General features: G+C 49.6%; 2 protein-coding genes across 2 annotated transcripts in view; one reads left to right on the plus strand and one right to left on the minus strand.

Annotated features, from left to right (window-relative positions):
- Positions 1-409: 409 nt before the first annotated feature.
- Positions 410-2,775, minus strand: Pmar_PMAR024006 (hypothetical protein; the record flags this gene model as incomplete). The annotated part of the gene is made up of 12 exons (XM_002772174.1): positions 2,499-2,775; positions 2,276-2,434; positions 2,099-2,228; positions 1,902-1,991; positions 1,697-1,859; positions 1,552-1,645; positions 1,404-1,492; positions 1,164-1,257; positions 1,013-1,121; positions 855-961; positions 703-808; positions 410-596 (listed from the first exon to the last, which is right to left on the minus strand). Coding segments are annotated over exons 1-12 (1,582 nt in total), but the record flags the coding sequence as incomplete, so codon positions are not given.
- Positions 2,776-3,086: 311 nt separating this feature from the next.
- The window catches only part of Pmar_PMAR024007 (conserved hypothetical protein), a gene marked incomplete at both ends in the record, with an annotated part of 1,141 nt that continues 626 nt past the window's right edge, over positions 3,087-3,601 (plus strand). Inside the window, 2 exons of the mRNA XM_002772175.1 lie at positions 3,087-3,206; positions 3,250-3,541. Coding sequence (XP_002772221.1) covers positions 3,087-3,206; positions 3,250-3,541 — 412 coding nt within the window. The remainder of the gene's footprint in view (positions 3,207-3,249; positions 3,542-3,601) is intronic.

The raw sequence follows: 3,601 nt of genomic DNA on the forward strand, positions 1-3,601 counted from the left end.
ACATATAGCGCTCTCAGAATGACCGGCCGAGAGATCGACAACGGTTGATGATACACCTCCCCCTGCGTTGTGGTATCAGCTGAGAGGCCTACCGGTCACCACTACCTGGCAGTCTGCGTTCTCCTCAGAAGCGAAGGATTCCATTCAGTACGGGGAACGATGGACCAACCGAAAGTACCTGGGGTGGGTCGAGGAGTATAACGTACTGGCGTCATGACGGAGATGGAGGCACTTACAGCATCTCGGATTGCTACTGACAGGCCAGGGGTCGATACCGTCTATGAATTGGACTCCCGAGTAGACGCTTACGAACTTGGTAGGGCTCAACTTATCACAGACGACACCGTTTTTACCACAGTTCTCATCTGAGGATATAGGTAACCCTGTTCCGGGTAGTGCCGTATTATACCATTGCATATATCCTTGGTGAGCTGTAATGAGTTGGGTGCGGCACAGGTCCTCACAGGTAACTGGTCCGATGCTAGGTCCGGCAAAGAGTGGGCACCAGCTTCCTCTCTCAGGTGAGTGATGGGATACATCATGGACACAACTCTTCGCACCAACGGATCGCTATTGAGGAGAGATATAAGGGATGCCTGAGGAGAATACCCTTAGGAGTTTGCTTTTTGGAGGGTACTGCTCATCACTACTCTACAGATAATGTCATAGTCATAACCCATTCCGAGACACCGTGAATACTACCAATTCGCTCTTATCATTGACAAGGACCAATGCGGCAGACTCAACCTGCACACAGCCCGAGGGAGAATTGCATTCGAGATCCGATATAGAGACGGGATAAGCGGATCTGACGCACGCCGATGTTCTATGAGTGACCTCTGCCCCCACATCACCTGACCAGTCTCCGCCACGCTGGGTTGATAGAATTCATGCCTAGAATATACTCCGAGAGCCTCTTTGGGAGTGTAACAGTCTTATTACTACTCTGATCCATCAACACCTGCATCCAACAATTACCACTCAATTACGCATCACCACCGCTGAAAGCTACCCTAATCACAACAGCTCCGGGAAATTCAGAGTCCCACTTCAAGTCAAACTTGCCAGAAGCGTCATAGACAATGGCTAGGTTATCCGGGGTAACGTTTTGAGAGGCATACCTATTCTAGGTCATCAAACCTTGAATAGGTGATCACCCTTACTGGATCAGCTCCACATCACCAAGAGCACCCTCCGACACGAGCTTTCGTGCCCTAACCGACTCTAAGAATATGCGACACTTCCGACCAAGGCGACCTAGAGATAGAAGAGGAGATGATGATACCCTCAACTTGCTAGGGACGAGATGTTCCATTCAGGGGTCAAGCCGAGGCCTATGACTGTGTGCAGGGAGGCACACGATGAGAGTACTATCGAACGAGCGAAGCTAATGGGGTTCTTACGCAGTTGCGAGTAAGTGAATGAGGAGGTGATGGCTGACCAAGAACTGCAGTCCGACGGCTTGAGAGAACCTCCTAGCTTCGACATATACCTACGCCACCATTATCCGTGATTTCGTTAAAAGGCAACGGCTATTGTGGAGGATACTACAGGAGTTGCATGAGGACCTCCCACACCTGCTTCCTCCACTCCTGCCCAGACTCCCCCTCTATCTGGTCCATTATCGCCATATCGGACTCTAGACCTGGACACCCAAGAGCCCTACTTCATAGTGAGGTATCCGGGTGAGAACTACCTGCGAAGGCGTCGATCGTGGCCTTAGGATGGCAACATGGTGCAAGTACTGCTCCACGAACGGTCCAATCACCGTGTCCAGCATTAAGACACAACAGAGGGGCTATACCATTCACGGCAGCATCTGTACCATTACCACACAAGTGCTTAGCAATGAACAATACCTAGGGAGGAGGGTGCCACGCGGTAGATACACACAATACCACCTTAGGCTCCTTGATACCATCCTCTCTCATCTTCCTACACTGATAGTCAACTATATGCCGTAAGTCAGTCGCAGTGATATCCGCTCTAACCTGAGCAATGTGATCAGAGGTATGCACCGAGTGTGGTAAACGACAAAGATTGTTCACAAGCGGGGGAATAGAGGTCCGAAGTTTTCGAAGATGATACCGAGTGGTACTCTTATTGTTTTGCCGACTCCACTCGACGCTGTGTCGGATTTATCATCACAATCGTCATCATAGCAGGCTTGAGTGGCATCTTCACCATCATATCCACTAGTAATATTACGACAGTCTAATGCTAGGTGCCTATAGCAAAGGTAATCACTCCTTCCACTCCCTATGGGGCTCATCACCTGCAGCCGGACATATCCGATATTATCCTCCCGAGCAATCCCTTCCCGGCTCCGAGCTCAAACAGCAAGGTATCCTCCCCAGGCTGGAATCTTTTGATAATAATCGAGACCAATGATTCTAGCTGGGGTAGATGAACAGTCAGCTTGCCATAGTTCTGCCTGAACCAATATGTCCTATTCCCCACAACCTGCGGTGAGGGCCTCGCCTACCGTGTGGACTTACCAAGTTTGCCTCCCTGCCGAGCCAGTGATGTTATCGAAGACTTGGCGTACATCATCACTATTAAAGCATGCAATAGTAGGTTCCATGAGGATATCATCAGAGCAGCAACGGTCGATGACCTCAAGATATGGTCTCAGACCGTCGGGAGTATAAACACGTCGGTTAGGCCCTATCGACCCTGTTCGAGGACGCTTCTGTGCATCTGATGTAGACGTAGGTTGGGTGGAGTTACTATCCACCGACGAACAACTCATCTACTACTGGGCCTTGATCAACTACCACCAGTCAATGTTGCCTAAATCGAGTCCATCATTAGACAGTTTGCAATGTGAGCTACCCAACTAGTCAACACAAGAGCTACTATACCAGAGATACGAGAGGTAAACGATTCAACTATGACATAAGCTTCACCACGATGCCCACTTGGCTGTTCCTCTCTGCTGGTGCTGCTGAAGGGAAATTTTAATTCAGCGCTCGCCATGGAAATGTGCACAGTCGGGAGAGGTCGCGTGACGCGACCAATAGTAAGCATATGCATATGGTCCCAGCTATAACTTATCTCTCTCAATGACTCCTCCACACTATGATATGGAGTCGCCTAAATCAGCGTTGGACTTTCTTCTGTATTGCTGCCTAACAGCGGGTACCACTCTTATTGGTTCCTTTTCATTGGGTTTACTAGGGACTTTGAACGACAAGATATCAGGAGTAGTACTGTTATCCTGTACTCTAGGTTTAACATTCTACTCAGGTATGTGTAGCAGTAGCCGCAGGTATGATGACTGGATGCAGTACAGTACTCATGTGCGAGGCCTACTCCACCAGTGCAAGCCTGCTTGTGATTATAGCTGGTGTGGCGCTTGGTGTGGGCTTGATGCTCATAGTAGATAGATTCTTCACTGCCAACCCTTTAGAGCATCTTGGGACATTGAAAGGAGCCCGTGCTAGTCGAGCTGCAGTGGTATTATTGGGTATGATGGTCCACTCCCTAGGAGAGGGCCTCTGCCTCGGTTTGTCGTCAGCCTCGGACAAATCCCACCTCGGTGGGCTCGTTTTCGGCTCTATAGCCATCCATAATATACCAGAAGGTGCTGCCCTATGTT

The sequence above is a fragment of the Perkinsus marinus genome (genome assembly GCF_000006405.1).
Source record: "Perkinsus marinus ATCC 50983 genomic scaffold scf_1104296961846, whole genome shotgun sequence".
NCBI classification, from domain to species: domain Eukaryota; phylum Perkinsozoa; order Perkinsida; family Perkinsidae; genus Perkinsus; species Perkinsus marinus.